The sequence below is a fragment of the Eleginops maclovinus genome, chromosome 23 (genome assembly GCF_036324505.1).
Source record: "Eleginops maclovinus isolate JMC-PN-2008 ecotype Puerto Natales chromosome 23, JC_Emac_rtc_rv5, whole genome shotgun sequence".
Classification (NCBI taxonomy): domain Eukaryota; kingdom Metazoa; phylum Chordata; class Actinopteri; order Perciformes; family Eleginopidae; genus Eleginops; species Eleginops maclovinus.
In genome coordinates, this window is record NC_086371.1 from 14,812,917 (window position 1) to 14,832,765 (window position 19,849).

The window sequence follows — 19,849 nt, forward strand, 5'->3', positions numbered from 1 at the left end:
AACAGGTGAGGTGTGACTTGGGGAGATGAGTGGGTTTTTTATTTATTTTTTCTTCGGTATTCATGCAGCACTTGGAAAAGGGGGCACGGTAAATGAATGGTATAAAGTACCAAGCCAAATGGTTCCTTTCTCCACCAGCTTCCTGAATTTCGTTTGAAAGATAGACTGATGCGCTGTCAGAGCAACCTCCAAAGGTGGTAACTACAAAACTATTTATTCACCCAGAGTCTTTCTCAAGCAACCCCCAAACACACCTACTCTAAATACCTCCTTTATTTCCTTGAGTCTAATATTTATCTGCTGTTGATCTTGAAATTCCCCACATGCTCGCTAAATACCTATAAATAAAATCAGCTAAATGTTTACCTCTTCAATTGAAGCAGTTGTTATTTCAGCTGAATTCCTGCACGTTCCAGTCCTCCCTCTGATAAATGTGTAGTCTGGGTCCGAGTTGACGTTTTTTATTAAGTGTTCATTGTTCACTATGAAAGTATTGTATGACTTATTAATTATATGATCTGGGACTTTTTCCAACTTCAACTTTCAAAGAAGAAATCAATCAAAATATCGGAAAAAGTCCCACACCTGAAACATTGACATTTTATGTAAAATGATTTCCCTTTTATAAAGAGGTCAAGCTTGAGAGGATACTATAACAGGATCAAGTGAAGTGCAGAAATTATTAACTGTCCAAACAGATCATTTCACAAAAAACCCTCAAAACGGTATTTCATGATGTAAAAAGATAGCTGAACAAATGGATGAGGAAAGAGGGTGGAGGCAAAAGGATTAGGGAGTGGTCAAATGTTATGAAAATAAATATTCCCAATGCTTTGAAAAGTTCGGGTTGTTCTTTCTGCACAACATTAGTCATTTTCCTTTGGGTGTCATCAGCTAATGTTTCATTACTCCTGCAATTTTCCTCTTGCTTCCCTTTGATCCCGCAGAGGGATTGCAATCTCCATTACATATGAAGGGCCACTATCTGCACAGCTGTTCTCTCCTCAGCAATCACTTTCAATCTGCCGTCTTCTTTGATTTATAACTTCCTGTTGTCCTTGGGGTTGCTGAATTTCACTACACTTTCTGTGTAGCAACAGTTTGAAACTTCAGCTCATCTGGTGCTTGGGAGCGCTGACCGCAAGGCCTGGCTTTAGGGTCTTAAATAGTTTGGAGTCAGGGGGAGGGATAAAACAGTTGTTGGGATGGAAAACAAAATTACTTTCCTTCCTGAGCTTGTCTGGTTGTGGGCAGGTTGGAGGCCTGTGAGAACCGACCATTTTAGAATAATGTTTGTGCGAGTGACCCGAAGTGGGTCCCCTCCCCCAGGGGCCAAATGTCCCATTAGCTGTAGTGGATGTTGGGTGGGGGCAACACTTGAGTCATTGTTCCACAATCTTGTATTTGGATTAGCTCAGTCAAAATAGCAAATAACCTCCATATCAGACAAGGCTGTCATGTACGCATGATGTTAAATAAGAGTATGAAGCTGATACAGAACAGCCAAATCTCTGCTGGGTGATTGTGTTGTGGACTGAGCGTCAGTTCTCATTAGGCTGCATTCATCTCAGGGTCACTGAGGCTGAACCCCCCTCAACCCTTCCCACATATTCCTCCACTTCCTTTCCCCACAGCTGGTCCTCCCACATCCTTTAAAAAAGTGAGAATTTATAATTTCAGTCTTAAATTTGTACTTAATATAAAAAAATATCTGAATACTCAATCTCCGCAATCATCATTTCAATAAGCAAGAGACCTTCAATGCAAAACAGTAAGCATGTGGATGCAGAAGTGCAGCTGGAACGTCAATAAACAATAACAATATTTATCACTGAATTTGTTTGCTTCCCAAAAAGCTAGAAACTACTTTGTGTTAATTTGAATTAACTAGTGATTATTTGTTCATATGTGTATCCTCTTTATAATTATCCCGAAGAGTGTTGAAAGCTTTATATATTAATTTTCTGGCTTCTTCGGGGAGGCACGACAGCTGTAAACACATAACTTGCATATAATTCATTTGTTATTGGGAAACTTGTTTATTTTACTTCATTTAGATTCATAGCTAAATTACAATCTATTTGGAATCATGTGTTGGGCCACATGGGGAGTATTGATCCATGTTTTGATCTCCACCGACTCCTGAGGAAAGTATGTGGTTAGCAGCTAGACGCCCCACTCTGTTCACCAGCTGGTCACTTACGCAGTGTGCATGTTTGGAGCTTGGCACGCGGTAGGTTTATTTGAGCAAGCAGGAAAGAGTTCAAAATCGATCCCACCTACCAAATTCTCAAATGCTAACTTACTAACCTACTCTTGGAGATGAGTTTAAAAGCACGTTCTCTCTTTTTTTACTGTAGCTTTGGAAAAAACTTGTTATCTCTTCCAGGATTAAGATTTCATCTGTGCCAAGCTGATTGCAACCGAGTCAAAACGTATACACACTTTTTGGAAAGGATTTATACATTTGAGATGCTCGACAGCAAGAGAAAACCCTTGCATTGAGACTGAACATTGAACGTTTTGCTCTTGTCAAGGCTCAGTTGCTCCATTTTATAATCTGGACCCCTTTTCTTGTTGCAGTTGTGCATTTTAAACAAATATACTAAGCTTTAGGTAGTCCACTGTTGCTTGAATTTTTGTAGATGAGCAGGTGAGCTTGAGTCACGTTTGTTGTAAAACAATAATGAGAAGTCGACTTTCTGCGGCAAGTACCGGTTGAAAGTTTTGTTACTGCTATTCACTGTAAATGATTGGTCTAAATACAAGATTTATGACATGTATACGTTAAGTCAGCATAATTAAAACACCTCCTGCTGTGAAGTGCCTGTGTCCCACCAATGGGTGCGCTCAGGTGCTTGGAGGCCCGAAACAAAGATAAGCTCTTGAATTGCACAAGCACCCACCCTTACAACTCATTGAAAGTGGGTCAGAGCATAGTATGCAATGATGGGCTAATGTTTTGAAGAACACTCAAGTTAGAAAAGTTCACACACTGTGATTGAATGATGATGGAATTACATATTATGCTGATTCAGCATTCACATTCCTGTCTTTTCTCCCTTGGCTCCTGACGTTAGTTAAATGGCTGTAAGGATTGCTGCCGCAGGTGGCAGCATCAGAGCTCATTCATTTTGATTAAGTTACAAGCAGTTGATTCTTTGACATGAAAAGTTTTATCTGAGATGAACAAAGATTTCACTTCACTTCTGAAATAATGACCCATTCGCTTTACATTTTACCTTACATATTGTATTTTTTGTTCCCCTTTAGTGTAGTTGTGACCTACCTTCACCTTATAGTCCATTTACTGTTTTTAGAAAGTGTATTTTGTGTAGTGTCAAAGGTGAGCCTTTAATGGTGTGACATCTGTACCACAAAGTGTATAAATGGACATTAATGTCACAGAGCAGGAGATGTATGTCTGTGTTTTTACACACGATGTCAGGAATAGATAAGAGGGGACGAGATGCATTATGGTCCAGCAGGGCATCATCCCATTAATCTGCCTCTGTAGAGAAACGGGGGAAGCACTGAAGTGCACAAAGAGTCGTAGCTTCCATCAGAGATTGTGAAAAGAATACAGTACACAATTTGTTCACTAGAAAAGTAATCACAAATATTTTGTTTGGATTTAAATATTGCCTGTGAATGCCAGCTAGAAATAAAAGGAGATTTATTATCACACAAATGGCTGAGAAAGCACATTGAGTTTATGGAATAGAGTGTGTGGGGATGAATACAATATATTCACTGATTTTTAAAGACAAACAACAGCAATACAATGATCAGGAAAAACATAAGCCTTATTGTCTACAATACACACGTTTTTATGTATGGCACCATCTGTTTTCTGTTGTCTTTGAGGCTTACATCACACTGCAAGAATTTCTTGACTGTTCATTTCTGTATGTTGTGGAAAAATTGGGAATATTTTGAAACTGCAAAGACTTGAATATAAAGTAAAATGTCATTGGAGGGAAACACATTTGCATACTATTTTATTTCTGAAATGAATATACAAGGCTTGTTCAGGAATGAAAAATGTTGACGAATAGACACAGCCACATCTCCCTTTGAAAAACGACACTTGAATATTTGTTCACCAAATGAAACAGCAAAAGAACATGAGGAGGTAGGTCTATGGATTGAGTATCCATGGTTACATTGTAAGGAAATAGGTTTTCACACCACAAATAATCAACAACAACAGCACAAAATTGTTTCTTCAGTTAACGTTGGTTTGAAAGACATTGAGCCAATAAGCCTTCAATCCCTTTTTTTTCATCCCAAACAAGTTCAGTTTAATCAGCTTGTTTATCTTCTTAAGAATACAGGGGCTGTCAAAATAATTTGTCTTAATTTCGAGGAGCTGTGCATGCAGAGACATAAAACACAAAGCTCTCTGATTTCCGTTGACACCTCAAGACTGATTGTGTTTAACGGCTATATATATTCCTTAGAACGACCTGGAGGAAGTGATGTCAATCCCCTCCTCTGGACGTGACACCAGGTGATTTACACTAATGACAAACTGGCTCTTCTCAAGATACAAGGCTTCCTGGAATTGATGCCACTTTTGGCCTTGCTCGCCTTCAACCCTTATCTTGTTAGAGACGATTGAAGAAAAAAGAAGCAATTACCTGCAGATGCAGCATTGTGCCTGACAAACAAGGTAGCGTAACAAGGACAACTGCTCTTGGCATCCTTCAGCCTCTCTCATCCTAAGATGCTGCTCCGATTTTGAAACATTTTAAGCATCTTTCCTTTGGGTAAATGTGACTGCAAATAGCATTGCCTTCCTCGCTGACACTGAACTCCCGGCAGTACGCACTGACCATCCACAAAAAACTTTCCCTTCACCATCCCGCTCTGGGATCTGAAAGCTCTCTTTAGACCTTCGGAGGAGGATTCGAGAGGTTAGGGGGTGTCGCATTTCTTCCTGAACTATAGTCTCCGACTTTGTTTACAGTCTAGGATGAATAAAGGGTTCAGTATAAGAGGCTTTTAAATAAACAGACAGAAACAACACTTAGTTTATCTTAAATACAAATACAATAACAGCATTTGTCTTGAATAGTGTGGGGTTGTGAGAGATCTGTATTTGAGAACAACCGTAATATAACAAGCTATGCTGTTTTTACGTGTTAGAACTCTCAGTTTGGTAGACAACATGTAACTGAGCTGAACTGTGTCAGGAGAAATGCCTCTGAGAGACAAAACAGGACTTGATGCAACATAAAGAACAAACAGCTGATTAAAAGCATTGTGTTTCATGTTGCTGCTGCAGAGCAGATGATTGGAAAGCTAATTGAATTAGAAAATGAGATTTAACAAGAGAGTTGGACTTCTTGTTAGATGGAAATCGGGGAGATAATTACAAAGTGCTCACATAAATATTTCCTCCTCGGAGAATGCAACACGCTTTCGGAGTAATGAAAGTGCTGTCCAGAGAAATGACATTTTATAACATGTACACAACAATATTAAGTTACACATGTTCCAAATAACACCACTCCCATAACAGTAATCCTTCAAGATGAAGACACAATGCTTTTTTCACAGCTTCCTGTTGCTGTGACTTGACCCAGACATTTCATTTGTTTTGAGAGTTTATGAATCCCTTTGAGATAAAGTTTCCTCCCTCTAACCTCTCTCAGACTGTCTGATTATCTTCCTGAATAAAATAATGCGGAACGTCAAGTGGAATAGGAAATATACCAACACCTTCATTCTTTTTCTCTTCAGTGATATTTTAACACCACCCTCATGAATATGTGCACTCTTCACAAAAACAAATTCATTAACCTTCTTGAAATTTCCTTTTAACCATAACACCCCTCAAACAGGGTGATTATCTTTGGCAGGCGCCAGTAAGCCGTAAGATGCTTTGAAGACATTCCTAAGAGGATATAAATAGTGTATCTATCCCCAGCACTCCCCTGCAGACAATAGGCTGATATGGAGCTGGCCAGCCTTCTTTTCACTTTTCACTACACATACAGTTTTGGTCCCAGATGCATCATGAAGCAACCATGTTTTGAGCCCGTGTGGGAAACAGTAATGTGCAGTCACATACCATGACCAAAACATTTAGTTTTCATGTTTGTCATAACTTATGGAATAATTTAGATGGCTTTTTCTATAATAATAATAATAATACAGCTAGGTAAAGCAGAGGATTACATTCTTGTTCAACCAATGACATTTGAGGTATGATGGAAGTCGAGCTCCTTGAGAGATTGTATTTTAAAGTTCGAAGGAGTGGGACTGTTTCCTTTATTGGTTGTGTGGCAATATCTTTCCTCTGGTATGTTCTACATGCCAGAGGAAAGATATTGAATATAAATGTATGACTACATTTAATGAACTCTACTGCAATGTTTTTTCCTCAGCATGCCATTAAACCAAAACCTGTCTGTGTAGCAGAATAGGGCTCTTGCATTGTTTAAATCTTTTTGAGGTGTTGAAATTGAACACAGATTTATTGAGTTTTTGCACACACAGGCCTGAGATTGGACATTGTGTTCTGGTGTGAGTTCTGTGATAGTGCGGTGGGGGTTTAAGATTAGACTGTTATGTAAGTTTGGGGGTTAATTGATAAGAAATTGCCTTGCTGTGGCTTAAACAGCAGCAAGTTTAAATAAATGTGTGTCTAAAATACTTGCCATCATTTTTTTTTTTTTTTTCATTTTTGAATGCCGCTAGCCTGCTTATCGTCATGCTCATATCTTATAGATGATGGAGAGTAATCTTCTTTTTATCTTTACACAAAACACCCACTGTGCACCAGCCTCCAGCTCTGGAATCATGCATTTTAAACTAAATTCATGACTTCAATTTCACCCTGAAGTTGGTCTTTCCTCCAGCTTGCTGCGGTACAAAATATCTATCCATTATAGAGAAACTTTTTACTCAAAGGTGCATGTTGCAGGACTTATTATACAATGATCTTTATATTACAACAGTGGCAAAGATGCATCTAATGCTTGATTAACTGACCATGTTTGATGCTTGCATCAAATTTTAAACTTTGATGAACTGAACATATGTACCTTTTTGTTTTGAAACTTCACATTTTATTCAGTTCACGAGTTACATTAAAATGAATTTCGGGAGGGAACACAGTAAGTCAGAAGAATAAGTTATACAATTATATATCATTCAGTGAAAGAGGCAACATTTTCCCCAAAGGATTCCTGTGTTTATATGCGTTTTGAAGTTCTGCATACGATTTTCTTGAAGGATTTCCTGAAATCCCTGTTGAAAATAGTGTAAATGATAGGGTTCACAGAACTGTTGCAGTATCCAATCCAAAAGAAAAGGTTGAAAAGTGCACCAGGGATGTAGCAGCTCTCTCTGCAGATAGCATGCAGGCTGTAGGTAAAGAAGAAGGGGAACCAGCAAAGCACAAATACCCCCATCACAACAGCAAGCACGAAGGTGAACCGTTTTTCCCGCATCTGGGCCACCTTGGTCTTGTTGGCCGCGGCCAGCTGTTGTCGCGCAGCTGGGTGCTTCTGCTCTGGGTGGAGCTGCAACGCACGGGCTGAAGCCCAGGAGAGACGGCAGTTCTGAGGCGGGCAGCAGTCTGACCCCTCCACCTTTCTCCGCTTGTTGAAGCGATGATTGCGGGGTTTAGTGTCCGCCGGACAGCAGCTCTCCTCCAGGTCTATGTCATCCAGCTCCCCCTGCCTCCGCTGGTGACTCCCGGAGCTCTGGCTGCTGGGGCTCTCCGTCTCAAAACGGTCTTTCCTGACGAAACATGTCTCAGACTGAGAGGGCTGCCTCTCCAGGCCGTTTTTGGCAACGAATACGGTGGAGGAGCGCTGTTTGGCCACCTTATATATCTTACAGTAAACTAAAATCATGATGAGACCCGGAGCGAAGAAGGACACCAGGCAAGAGGAGAGGATGTACCAGGTCTCATCGTTTAGCAGACACTCCCGTTCATCATGTTTGGTCATGAGGAGAGGAGGGAAGGAGATGACAGCAGATATTACCCACACTACAGCGATCATTGACTTGATGCGCTTAGGTGTCCGCTTCAGGTTGTAGCTGACCGCCTTTGTCACTGACCAGTAGCGGTCCAGGCTGATGGCACACAGGTGCACGATGGATGAGGTGCAGAACAAAACGTCCAGAGCCAGGTAGAAGGCGCACCAAGTACTCCCAAAGTACCAGTAACCCATGACTTCATTGGCGAGCGAGAAGGGGATGACAAGTGTGGCCACCAGAATGTCTGCTGAAGCCAAGGAGACCAGGAAAAGGTTCTGGGGCGCACGGAGAGCCCGGCTGGTCAGAACCGCTACAATCACCAACACGTTACCTACAATGGTCACCGAAATAATGACGGTAACCACAAAGATGATGAGCGCAGTGGCTGCCTCGGTGTGTGGCAAGCCAAGCGGTGCGTCCGTGGTGTTCTCATCCTTGGAAACGTTCCCCACCAACAGATCTAACTGGTTTAAATCCATTTTGGCTCCAATTTGTCCTTCCGGATCATGTTTGTTGTTTTGCACCGTTTCCCATTCCAAAAGACTGACTGCGCTGAACTGCCTTTCACTAATGCATGGCGATATGTTGTGCGTAACGCTCCTGGCCAGTAGCAACAGAGTGTAGCCCACATAAGACGCAGTACCTGCACAAATGCATCTCCTCAAACAGCAAACCACTAACACATGTCCTCCAATTTCTCCTGATGAGCACACAGGGTCCGGACAATATCAAATAGTTTTATATCCAACACTCCACGAGCAGAGTCGCTCCTCTTCCGTCACATTGCGGTGCGTAATGATGCTTTATTTGCCGTTCGGTGAACAGCTTCGCTTTGGAGACACAGTGCTGATGGTATGAATGCCCACACAGTTGTGAGGTGACATCACTCCAACTTCAACCCATCTTTTAACTTGAAGAAGAGAAGAGAGAGAGAGAGAGAGAGAGAGAGAGAGAGAGAGAGAGAGAGAGAGAGAGAGAGAGAGAAGGGGGGGGTGGCTTACAGGCAGTTGGAAATGTGATACCTTTGAAAAGTATCTTCAGGCAGCCCCTGGGCTTGTTGCATTTCGATTTTGTAGACACTCTGTTTTTCAATTCTTTTTTTTTAAATCAGCATTACATATAAGTCTTACAACATGGGAGTGGAAAAACACCAACAGTTTACATAACATACCACTTTAGCTTTCCATTATAATTAATTTTGAAGGTTATTTTGAAACACGTTCATGGCACTATAGCAGCTCCATGACAGGGATATTTATGGTGACATGGAAGTCGGAGTCACTGATGGAAATAGTGGTTAATAGCACAGCAGGAGGTTTCTCTGAACTTCATCAGCTTTGTATGGTTTTCAATTAGGATGTCATAGTGTTCAAAGGATAATTGACTGACCTTCATTTACAATTTGTCTGTACATATAGTGGTACATTTGTTATTGTCCATCTCTGATTAATGACTTGAAAGTGACCCTCATTCGTTTCAGTTTTTCCTATACTGCATTGAATGCTGGCCCCTTGGGATGACCATACCTGTGGATGAAAAGCTGCATCTGTTTGCTCTGAAGGTCTGGTTATATAACATGTATGCAGCCACTCATAGAGCCAAGGGATATTTACCAGTCAGGAGTGATACAAAAAGACACACACACAAGCTCACACATGGCCAGTCAAGGGTCATTGTGAAATAAAACTATGAAATAAAATTAATTCTGAGCGGATGAGTCGTCTCTGCTCACCAGATGCACTTCACTAATTTTGGGTTTAAAAAATAATCTATTTTGCAAAATAAATAGCATCTGCCGGAAGCCTGTCAGTATGGGATTTGCAGTCAGGCTTAAAGCTGTTCGATGGGCTAACATTAACGTTAGTGTTTGTGTGTGCGTCTGTGTCCATCCTTGAAAGGGAGTTGTCTGGAGGCTGAGCTTTCTTTAGTGGCTGCACCGAGATGAAACACAGACGTAGATTTAGAAGAGGACATGGAGGATGACTCGGCCTCGCTTCCCTCTCCATTTACTCGCAACATATAAAAAAAAGAGTGAAGATCATCCAAAGGGTGAATGTCACCATGTATCAGTGGTCTGTAGACATACCCTTAAGGTCCTACCTGCTGCAAATACACAGAAAAATACCTCATTAACCAACAAAAAACTGCTCTTCTTTCAGCACCAAGTTATGACCTGAAAGGGGATTCAATATTTGACATACTTTTACAACTGTAACTAACAGTCTTGTTATGCAATAATTGAATGGAATATTTGATTGCATACATTTGTCTTATTACTTTTAATTTCAACATTTAGGAAATGTAAGGAATTGTTCCAAAGCAGAGAAAGACAGACAAGAAAAAGAGAAAAAGGGACTTATTTTACTTACTATTCCATTAGATAACATTAAGGTAATATTTATATAAGCAATCTTACAATGTTTTCTGCACCTGTAACTTCTCATGGCACAATGGGAAATTATATAACAGTTTTTGTTCCTGCTTCCTTTTCTTTAAAGTCAAAGTAACAACAAAATGTGCAGTGTTGTGACTGCACTGGCTTTACTTTGGTTCAAGGAAATGTTCAGAGGAGAAAGAACAAAACTGTCTCCAAAATATGGTTGTCCTCTCTAATCCAAGTGCGAGATTAAACTAAATCTCTATTAAAGCTAAAAATCAGAGCAGTATCATTTGTATTATCCACAAAAAATGCATGTGTGCCCAACATGTTTTACATCATTTATTTTGTATTCAGAGCCATGGGCACATGCAGATATGCACATTTGTATTATAAACCAAATATGAAGTCATTATGACACACTGCATATCAAAGAAAAAAAAGTGCGATCTGAGGAAAGACTTAATATGAGAAATAATTAAGCAGCATTCCATACTTTCTATTTCGAGAAATACAACAACACCCAGCATCCTGTCACTTTGGATCTAGCTTCCTGTTATGATGCAGACACCACACCTAATGAGCGGTGTGCATGAGGTCCCCTTCCCAGAGTGGCTTAAGGTCTCAGACAAGTGGAAAAATCATACAAACATTTGAGAGTAAAAAGCATTAATGATGGGGCAAAACCTTTTAACTATTCACCATGATGTGTTTGACATCTTTCTGAAGCAAATGATCCCTTAGTGACACACATGCCAGATTCATTTACTATCACATTTAAAACATTAGAAGGACTCTGCATCCACAGAAAAGAGCGGCACGAACATTTACCCAGTCTTCCGAATAGCTCTTATTGCTATGATGCTACTCATCAATCATTAAACTGTATTTGCACCGTGATGTGAAAACTTCTTCCACTGCCATCAGGTAATGTTTCGATGGATTATTTTTAAGTGATAATAACTGCCCCCAGATATGTTATTAGTTTAGCAGTGATAATCAATAGTATTGCTGAACACCATTTCCTTCAATGTTCCTTTTATAAACTCCACATGCAACTTTATGGATGCTTTGTAGTTCACCCCAAAACACAAGTGTGTTGTATATGCCCAGGCTTGAAGAAGACTGCAACTTCTGGTTAGCTTGCATGGGTAGTTAAAATACGGTATGCTGACATGAGACAATGCTGATAACACTGTTTACAGGCCATACACGACTGTGTAGATAAAATGATACCTGAGACGGCAGTCATATGCAGAAGTGACATTGAGATAGCTGTGTTTCTTTCACTGCTTCAATTCTCCTACCTTCCTGTTTGCCTCTAGGAGACTGTTTAGGCTGCAAGTGAGCAGAACCCACTGCTGCGTTATGTAATGTTCCAGGAATAAATGGCCTGAGGTGGTGTGTGAAAACCTCATCTCAGGTTGCAGGTGACTTGTTATAGTAAACACTTTCTGCAGGGATTTCAGCTTGCACAAAATCCAACTATGACCCTAAAGGATTACTGCATAATAATGTGTGTGTTACAGGATCCTTTGCTCTTGTTAGTGTGTATTCTTGTGGTAGATAGCTAACAAGAAGTGGGAGAGGACTTAGTATGTGTGTCACAGCCACACTGTGATTCACATATTCTTTTTTCAGAGATCACACATCGTTCCTCATCTCCAAGCTTCATCAAGTCTTGCTATTGCTGTCGGTAGGCCTGGCATTTCTGGATAAATACATGACTGCTGACCTTTATTGTGTTCCAAACAAACAAGATTTGCAAGTGTTTTCCACAGCTTTGGACACAGCTACACAGGAATTTAAAATGAATGAGAATGAATGGTTTGTTGAGGCCACATTTCACACAGTTCACACATTTTAGCGCTGGAAACTTTATATCAAATTATAAAAATGTAGGATGGCTTTTATCAGGAAATCTGAAAATAATAATATTTTTAAGTATTTGATCTTTTAAATATTTCAACACTAAAGCAGACATGCTATAATTTTTCAAGATAAATAAAAACGACCTCAAATATGATGAAAACAGAAGTGATCAAATTATTTCGTCAGCTGCTCCCTGAATTGCAATGAGGTATAAAGAGTTCATCTTTGATAAAGAGCTGTAATGGTAGTGTACATATTCAGCAGAGGAGCTTTTAAAACTTAATTCCAAGAACCTAGATAATAAGCTTCCTGCAAAAACACTTCAGTAAATAAAATCCTCCATCTCATTTATAAGGACAAGAGCACTGGTAAAAAGCAACACATGTTTATTCAGGTTTGGAAACTTCCCTGCTGATTGGTTAATTAGGTTTAAATGCTGCAGCAACCACACAGGTATGAGGGAAAATCAAGCCTTATTGTGTCTTATATAGTGGGATCAATCCACTGTTTTATAAGGTGTTAAATAGTCATTCTATTTCATATGTTTTGCCCACATAACCTAAAAAAATATCTTAATTTTCATTGAAGAAGTGGAGCAATGAGTCAGATCTCACAATGCTCACAAGAAAAACTGATTTGGTCATTGTAACAAACTATTCAATATGAGTTATCAGATGATTTACACAAATTGCACATGAGAAAACACACACACAAATTAAAATCATTCAATGAATGAATGAGGGCCTGTTCTAAGGCACCTGTTGGCCTTTGTTCTTTCTTTGACCCTGTCTTTGGACTCTTGGTTGGTGGTACATGTCACGATTTGTCTGTTTGTCTGGGTTTTATTTTGAAAAGTGTGTAATCCCCTACTAGTTTTCTGCTTCTACTTCCTGTCTCTGTGTTCCCATCCTGTTTGATTACCTGATTGTATTCACCTGGTGCTCCTGTGGTTTTCCTCCCTCCCCCCTGTGTCTTATCTTTGAGATCACTTTTCTAGTATTTAAGTTCTGTTTGTCCTTCAGTTGTTGCAGGCCCGGCGCCAGAACAAATCTACAGAGAGGCATATGATTTTCATGGGAGGGCACACAAAACCTTAGTGTGCCGCGGCACAATATAGTTAACATAAAACAGCATGGCCAACAGCATTGCGTAAAGACGCACACCTATCACAAATACACACAAATAAAGGGCAACGTAGAAACCATTTTTGCAACGGCGGCACAAACACTGGTAACACAGCACTCATGAGCAAGGCACAAATTTGCAATAAAAACATGACAGCAACAGCTTAGCTTGGGCCTTAAACTTGGGCAACCGCTAACCACAGCAGCAAATATATTTATATATGTATACAGAGTGACACCACATTATGCAGTTCGTAATGTGATGCATAATACGCAGTAAGCACCAATATATAATGGCATGCACATATTCTACTTACTGCTTGATAATAAAGCTGGAGATGCCGTTTGCTTGAAGAAGTGAATCACCTCAGCAAAGTGTCCTTCCACTCATCCGTGCATTTCCTGGTCAAGTCCCTTTCAAAACCCAGTTGAATAAGGTAAGCTTTTTGCTGGTTCAGCATGTTCCGTCAGTGATCATTCAAAATGTTTTTCAGGGCAGAAAACAAGTTCTAACAGGTAGCAGTGGAGGCCCCAAAAGTTAAAGCAGACCTAAATGCCCCTATGATACTTGGCATGGCTTCTAGGATCTTGTGGAAGGTGGTGACAAGTGTATGAATAGTCCATTTCCATCATCTGGGGGCGTAGAGCCTTCCATTTGTGTGCGGAGAAACAGTCTGGCCACAACATACTCGGCTTCTACAAGCTTAGTGCTGGTCAATTCCAACAGGGGAAAGACTTTGTCTGTGTTCAAAAAGAAATCACGCTCAGGATCAAGTGATGTCAGTAATTCCATGAGTGTGCTGTTGTACTCTCCAAAGCATCGTGTCATCTCTCCACACACTGCGTCAATGCAGCTGTAAAACAGTCTCAGATTTTCTGTTATTGTGTCGTCCTGGTCAATCCGTGCTCCCGTAGTTTGCTCTAAAACCTAATCTTGTAGCGTTTTGTTTTCTGTTGTGCGTCCCTTCTTACTTTGGGGAGGGTTAGTTGTGTCCTCTGCTCAACACTGATCCCATAGCGCACCAAATTCATTTTCGGTGCATAGGCCCATAACACACTCTGTGGCTGAGTTCACCAGTTGGACAGCTGTCAGGAGATCTATGTCCTTCGATTGAAGCATTCTATTGGGTGGTTCAAGAAGCATCAACATCTTGTTCATCAGGAGCAAAATAAATCTGAAGTTAAGCTCTGAGATGGCACTTAGCAGTCCCACAGCTTCCACTCTCAGATCTGCTGGGAACGAGCGTGCACGTTGATTTTCTGTCAACAGCTGGGAAATGTCCTCATATGATTTATTTATCACTTGCACAGTGGCCAAATGACCGATCCAGCGTTGGTCAAGCAGACGTTTTAGTGTTTCCCCTTGATTATGAACCGTGACTGTGGGTTTTCTGATGAATTTGTACAATAGGTTACACACATTAAAAAAGTCTGTGATGGGCTGTTCAGCGGACATTGCCTGCACTACCACTAAATGGAACTGATGATTGAAGCAGTGTACGTATGGGAGTTTCTGCACTCCACCATGTTTTCCCGAAATCAGGGAGGCCCCATCGTACACTTGGCTCAGTATCTTTTCTGTGCTCAATCCAGCCTTGGTCAGTTCGGAAAAATTCCTGTTGAGGTCCTGTCGAATCCTGTTCCATCGGGAGTCCTGCAATCACCTGTTCCGATGGGGGTCCCGCCAACACCTGTTCCTACTCCGTTGGGAGTCCCGCCGTCACCTTTTCCGCTGGGGGTAACGCCAACACCTGTTCCTTCTCCGTTGGGGATCCCACCATCACCTGTGACGCCGGGGGTCCCGCCAACACCTGTTCCTTGTCCGTTGCGGGTCCCGCCAACAACTGTTCCTGGTCCATTGGGGGTCCCGCCGTCGCGGTGCCTGCCGACGCCATCTCCTACGCCGGCCTCTTGCCCGCCCTCCTGAGGGGTCCCACCGCTGCCTACGCCGGCCTCCTGCCCGTCCTCCAGAGGGGTCCCATCGCTGCCTACGCCGGCCTTCTGCCCGTCCTCCAGAGGGGTCTCATCGCGGGTTCCGCCGCCCTAAGGCCCGTCCTCCAGAGGCATCTCGCCATCCTCCAGCCCATCCTAGAGAGGAGCCTTGCCGTCCTCGAGCATGGTCGCGCCATCCTCCAGCCCAGCCTCCAGAGGCCTATCGCCGCCTTCCAACCCCTCTTCCAGAGGCGTCTCGCTGCCCTCCGGATCTGTCTCGCCTCCCTTCAGACCGTCCTCTGGAGTTCCCTGACCACCGTGGCGTCCGTCGCCCTCCTGCCCAGCCCTCAGAGTGTCCCCGCCGTGGCCTCTGTCGCACTCCTGCCCCTCTTCCAGAGTTCCCCCGCCTCTCTGGCCCTGTCTTCGGCCCTGTCTTCGGCCCTGTCTTCGGCCCCCCAGTGTTCCCTTGCCGTGACCTACGCCCCTATCTCCGGGGCTGATCGGCCTCTGCCTTGCCCCCGGCCAGACCATGTGGTGGTAAATTGGGTCATATGCTGCTGCTCTTTGGTCTTCTGTTTTTGTTCTTTTGTCTTGGTCTTCCTGTGTTTTGCCCTGTTTTGTCACCTTTTTATTCGTTTTGATGTTCTGTTTTGTTCTTTGGTTATTTGTTTTTTTAGGAATCAACTGAGTTGTTTTTGTTTAACTTTAGTTTTAATTGTTTTCTTTTATTTTGGCGAGCTAAGTGTCATGGTGGTGCTATTCATCCTGGCGGAGTGCACCAAGACGCTCAAGTAAGTTACCTATCTGATTTATGTGTTATGTGCCTTGACTGCACCTTGTGAGAATATGATGGCACCCTAGCATAATTAGTCACCCCATGTACTACTGTCTTTAGCAAACTCCAGTTTTCATTTTTCTTCTCATATTGTACAAAAGGCTCTAGGCATTTAATATGTTGACTTCTCCGTTTCAGGTTATGAACTTTTACTTTGTTAGTTACGGGACCTACGTCACACTGAGCGCCACCCGCATTGTTTACGTTTTATTCCGGCGCGCTCTTGTAGTAGCACATGTCTTGGGACTCTGAAACTTTGGGGCATCTCGCCCGGGGGGCGGGGTTACGTACTACGTCACATCTCTCATGCGGGTTCTCGTCGGCGAGGGTCGGTCCGCACCATAGCGCGCACAGGCAGGCACAGAGCTAGCGAACCTATGTCTTAGATTTTGTTTGTATCATATTTATTTTGTATGGCAAAGAAATGTTACAAATGGGATGTTAATGTTTTTATTTGCTGATTATGGGTTGGTTGTATTGCTTGGGCGGTGGTGATTAAAACCATAATTCACAACGCTGTCTTCTTTTAATGTAGGTATACCTTCATCAAAGGCTACTTCAACCCGGGACAGGATAGGTCTACTTGAGTCTATGATAAGGTGACCAGATTTCTGAAACAAAATCCGGGGACATTTTCGGTTCAGAGGCGTAAAAATCTCCAAAACATGTGGTGTTTTTAAGTTTGAAAAACTAAAATGGGGACACTGCCCTTATCGTTCATAAAGCAGTTTCTCTCACCCTATTTCTTCTAAATTGCAAAGAACAATGAGGTTTTTTTTCTCTGATGACAAAGAAACCCATCTGCCTCAATGACTACCGCCCAGTTGCACTCACCTCCATCATCATGAAGTGCTTTGAGCGGTTAGTCAAAACTTTTATCACCTCCTCCCTCCCTGACTCACTGGACCCCCTGCAGTTTGCCTACAGAGCAAACAGGTCCACGGATGATGCCATCTCCCTCACCCTCCACACTGCCCTCTCCCACCTGGACCAGAGGAACACTTATGTGAGAATGCTGTTCATTTACTACAGTTCAGCATTCAACACCATTGTGCCCTCCAAGCTCATCATTAAGCTCAGGGACCTTGGGCTCAACAGAGCCCTCTGTGACTGTATCATGAGCTTCCTAACGGGCAGATCCCAGGCAGTGCGGATGGGGAACATCACATCCTCCACCTTGACCCTCAACACCGGAGCCCCTCAGGGTTGTGTGCTCAGCCCTCTCCTCTACTCCCTGTTAACGCACGACTGCGTGGCCACACACAGCTCCAACACCATCGGCCTGATCACAGACGGCGACGAGACGGCGTACAGAGAGGAGGTCAGAGCCCTGACATCTTGGTGCCAGGACAACCTCCATCTAAATGTCAGCAAAACAAAGGAGCTGATTGTGGACTACAGGAAGAGGCAGAGAGAGGCACACACACCCATCACCATCGACGGGACTCCTGTGGAGAGTCAGCAGCTTCAGGTTCCTCGGGGTAAACATCAGTGAGGACCTGACATGGACACATCACACCAGGGTCATATCCAAGACGGCTCGACAGCGGCTCTTCTTCCTCCGCAGGCTGCGGAAGTTCAACATGGACTCCAGGGTACTCTGCAACTTCTATAGGTGCACCATCGAGAGTATCCTGACTGGCTGCATCACCGCCTGGTATGGCAGTTGCACCGCCCTCAACCGTAAGACTCTACAGAGGGTGGTGAAAACTGCTCAGCACATCACCAGGACGGAGCTGCCATCCATGGAGGACCTCTACACCCAGCGGTGTAGGAAGAAGGCCGGTAGGATATTAAAGGACCCCCATCACCCCATCAACAATCTGTTCTGTCTGCTGCCGTCTGGCAGACGGTACCGCATCCGGACCAAGACCACCAGACTCAGAGACAGTTTTATACCACACAGGCTATAAGACTGCTGAACTCCTGAGCTCTGTGAATGTCTACTCACATCTGTTTATAGTACACACATACATATATATATATATATATATATATATATATTATACACATCTGCCATACATATCTGTTTATAATACCCATATCTATATATTATACATATCTGCTATCTGTTATACATAATATATGCATCTGTCCATACCTCCTCATTCAACAGTGTAAAGTATTTAAATACTTGCAATGTATTCCACATATGTATATATTTCACATCCTCAAATCTTTATTGTTGTTATTATAAATATTCTTCTCTCTTTTTGCACTATTTTATTTGTCTTATTTGCACCATGTATGTTGAGTTGTTGGAGGAGCATGGGACATAAGATTTTCATTGCCAACATATACGTTGTATATGCTGTGCATATGACCAATAAAACCTTGAAACCTTGAAAAGTAGCTGAGGTTTTAGAACATCCATAAAATCAGCTGTAGGCCTAATACACAGGTATCAGCCAGACAGAGTTCACCCAAATAAAGGCGTCCTCCTTACACCATATGATTTTCACAAGATTTGAGGAAGACTTTTAAATGGAAAATGCCACAAAGGAGCAAACAGCGACAACCTGGCATGATATATTTCCTCTTGTTGTACAATATTAATGTCTTATTGGGAATGGTCCCTAACTCTAAATAAATAAAGGCAGCCAGCCAGAGAGTGCTAGTCATCACTGACACTGACAGGCTGGCACAAGTAGGCCTACGTGATGAATAGTTTTTAATAAGTTTCCAGTGGTTTTATTTAATGACACGTTGCCAACTACCTCTAAGGAGCTATAGTGACACTGTGCCATAGAGTTACTAACAGTTGTCTGTAGCATCGCTGCTAATAATGTTAGCAATAGCTGTGACAGACAAACAGATCTGTTTTATCAGGCACCTTGTAAAATACACATACATTAAACGTGAAATAATATTTAACATAGATGATTAAACGCTAACACTTACAAGAACACCTTTGGTTCGCCTATCTATCCAATCAATGATGTTTCTGCTGTGTGTACTGTGCTGGCTGAATGAATGCATTGAATACCATGAAAGAATCGCGTACTAGTCTACTAGCTACGTGTTGCTGGCAGCTGCCACTGGCCAGGGTTGCGCTCCCGAAGAGAAATATTCTACCGCGCAGCTATTCCACCAATCAGATGACCAGAAAGACGGGCATTCTTGGCACTTGTTCTGGCTGGCTTTAGCCTGTGCGCAACTATACGTGTCGTTTGGTCAACATTTTCGCCCCTCCCCCCCCCTTTATTTCAATTTTGGATATTTCAGTCACAGTGAAAACCGGGGACATTTCCGGGGACAGCAGCAGCTGGGGACAGGTCACTGAAAACGGGGACTGTCCCCGGAAATTGGGGACGTCTGGTCACCCTAGTCTATGTGCGTGTGGAAACTTAACTCCTATGATCAAGGACCTTGCAACAAGCTTGCTAAAATAACACTGAAAATGTTTTCAACTTCCTACTCTCTACACACCAGCTTGTTGTCAATGCTCAGCATTAACAATAAGGTCAAAGTGCCGCTGTGCCTGCCCACATAGCTGTTAGCATTGCTTTTGTGATTGTGACTGACAGAGAAGTTTGTTTCACCAGATTAAGTGATATCATATTAGCACTATAATGTCTGTCCTCAAGTTTCAGCTGTGAAAATTGGGTAATTTGCCTTGACGCAGTTCTCGTTTACTCCTAATCTTCACAATTTGCCACTTCTCTGACTCTGCTGTGTACACATCACAGCTCTTAGAAGTCTGTTAGTATT

General features: G+C 42.4%; 1 protein-coding gene across 1 annotated transcript; it reads right to left on the reverse strand.

Annotated features, from left to right (window-relative positions):
• Positions 1-3,980: 3,980 nt before the first annotated feature.
• adra2db (adrenergic, alpha-2D-, receptor b) lies at positions 3,981-8,881 on the reverse strand. The gene has a single exon (XM_063877316.1). It carries the CDS (start codon positions 8,475-8,477, stop codon positions 7,206-7,208), a length of 1,272 nt encoding a protein of 423 aa, XP_063733386.1. The 5' UTR covers positions 8,478-8,881; the 3' UTR covers positions 3,981-7,205.
• Positions 8,882-19,849: the final 10,968 nt, after the last annotated feature.